General features: G+C 67.5%; 1 protein-coding gene across 1 annotated transcript in view; it reads right to left on the minus strand.

Annotated features, from left to right (window-relative positions):
• LOC106893941 (ubiquitin-like modifier-activating enzyme 1) overlaps positions 1–1,571 on the minus strand; it is a 49,518-nt gene continuing 47,947 nt past the window's right edge. Inside the window, exons 8-10 of the mRNA XM_014952296.1 lie at positions 1,148–1,490; positions 363–464; positions 1–112 (exon numbers count right to left, since the gene is read on the minus strand). Of these exons, the coding sequence (XP_014807782.1) occupies positions 8–112; positions 363–464; positions 1,148–1,490 (550 nt within the window). The 3' untranslated portion in view covers positions 1–7. The remainder of the gene's footprint in view (positions 113–362; positions 465–1,147; positions 1,491–1,571) is intronic.

Raw genomic sequence — 1,571 nt, forward strand, 5'->3', positions numbered from 1 at the left:
CCGGGCCCTACGGTTGGTCGTGGCGCTCGCGGAGCTTGGCGGCCGGCATGAAGAAGGAGTAGAGCATGGAGACGCCCTGGGACAGCATCGTGATCTCCAGCCGGTGCTCCTTCTGGGGGGGACAACGGGGGGGGGACACGGGGACGTCATGTGGGGCCCAGGGCTCCCCAGGGTGCCCCACGGCGACCCACAGCGCCCCACGCCCTCAGGGGCACCAGCCATCGTGGTGGCCACATCTCCCCCCCCTTCCCCTGGGGTGCCCCCCTGTTGGGTTGGGGTCCTTTTAGGGGACAAGAGGCCACTGGGTGGGGCCCAACTGCCCCCCAAGTGTCCCCCGCCCCCCAACCAGTCCCTCCCAGTACCTTGAAGTAGGCGAGGAACTGGCGCAGGGTCATCTCCTTCCCGTCGGGCTGCAGCCCCTGGACCTCGAACCGGTCCCACAGCGTCCACTCCACCTCATAGTACTTGGGGGGCAGACCCACGGCAAAGGGGTCAGACCCACGGCAGGGGGGCAGGACCCATAAGGACAAAGCTGTGGCCAGGCACTAACTGGGGGTGGTCACAAGGACTACGGGGTGATGTGGGGCATCTCTGGGGTTCCCCACTGTGCTATGGGGCTGGGATCTATGGGGCAGGGAGCTGTGGGGCAGACCCCCAACCCCACCCAGACTCCAAACCACCTCCAGACCCCAACCCCAACCCAACCCCACCCCCTCTAGGGCAGCCCCCAAGTTGCCACCACGTCCCCGGGGATGCTATGGGGCGCCTATAGGGTGCCCGGCAGCGCTATGGGGCTGCCCCACAACAAGGTGTGGGGCAGGTGAGAGGTTTGAGACCCCAAACCACCTCCGGACCCCAACCCCAACCCAACCCCACTCCCTCTAGGGCAGCCCCCAAGTTGCCACCACGTCCCCGGGGATGCTACGGGGCGCCTATAGGGTCCCCCACTGCGCTATGGGGCTGGGATCTATGGGGCAGGGAGCCGTGGGGCAGACCCCCAACCCCACCCAGACTCCAAACCACCTCCAGAACCCAACCCCAACCCAACCCCACCCCCTCTAGGGCAGCACCCAGTTGCCACCATGCCCCCAGGGATGCTATGGGGTGTCTATAGGGTCCCCGTTGGCGCTATGGGGCAGCCCCACACCTTGTTGCGGGGGCAGGCGAGGGGTTCGGAGAAGCCGACGAAGGGCAGGGCCAGGTTGAGGAAGGCGTTCTTGTAGGAGCCCAGGCGCCGGTGGCCCTGGACCAGCTTGTAGAGCTCCAGGCAGGCCAGCCCCACAACCGCCCCCGTGGTGGTGGCGATGGCCGGGATGATCTTCCCCGCGATCAGCTTGCTCTGCCCCACAGCGAGGTGACCCATAGCGAGGTGACCCACAGCGAGGTGCCCCACAGCGAGGTGACCCATAGCGAGGTGACCCACAGCGAGGTGCCCCACAGCGAGGTGCCCCAGCACCCATGGGTGCCCCTCAGGACCCATAGATCCTCCCCTGGACCCACACATCCCACCCCAAGACCCCAGAGATCCCCTCAGGACCCCCCACCACCCAACGACCCCCCACCCCCCCCCC

This window comes from Calidris pugnax, unplaced genomic scaffold (assembly GCF_001431845.1).
Source record: "Calidris pugnax isolate Ruff unplaced genomic scaffold, ASM143184v1 scaffold249, whole genome shotgun sequence".
Taxonomy (NCBI): Eukaryota; Metazoa; Chordata; class Aves; order Charadriiformes; family Scolopacidae; genus Calidris; species Calidris pugnax.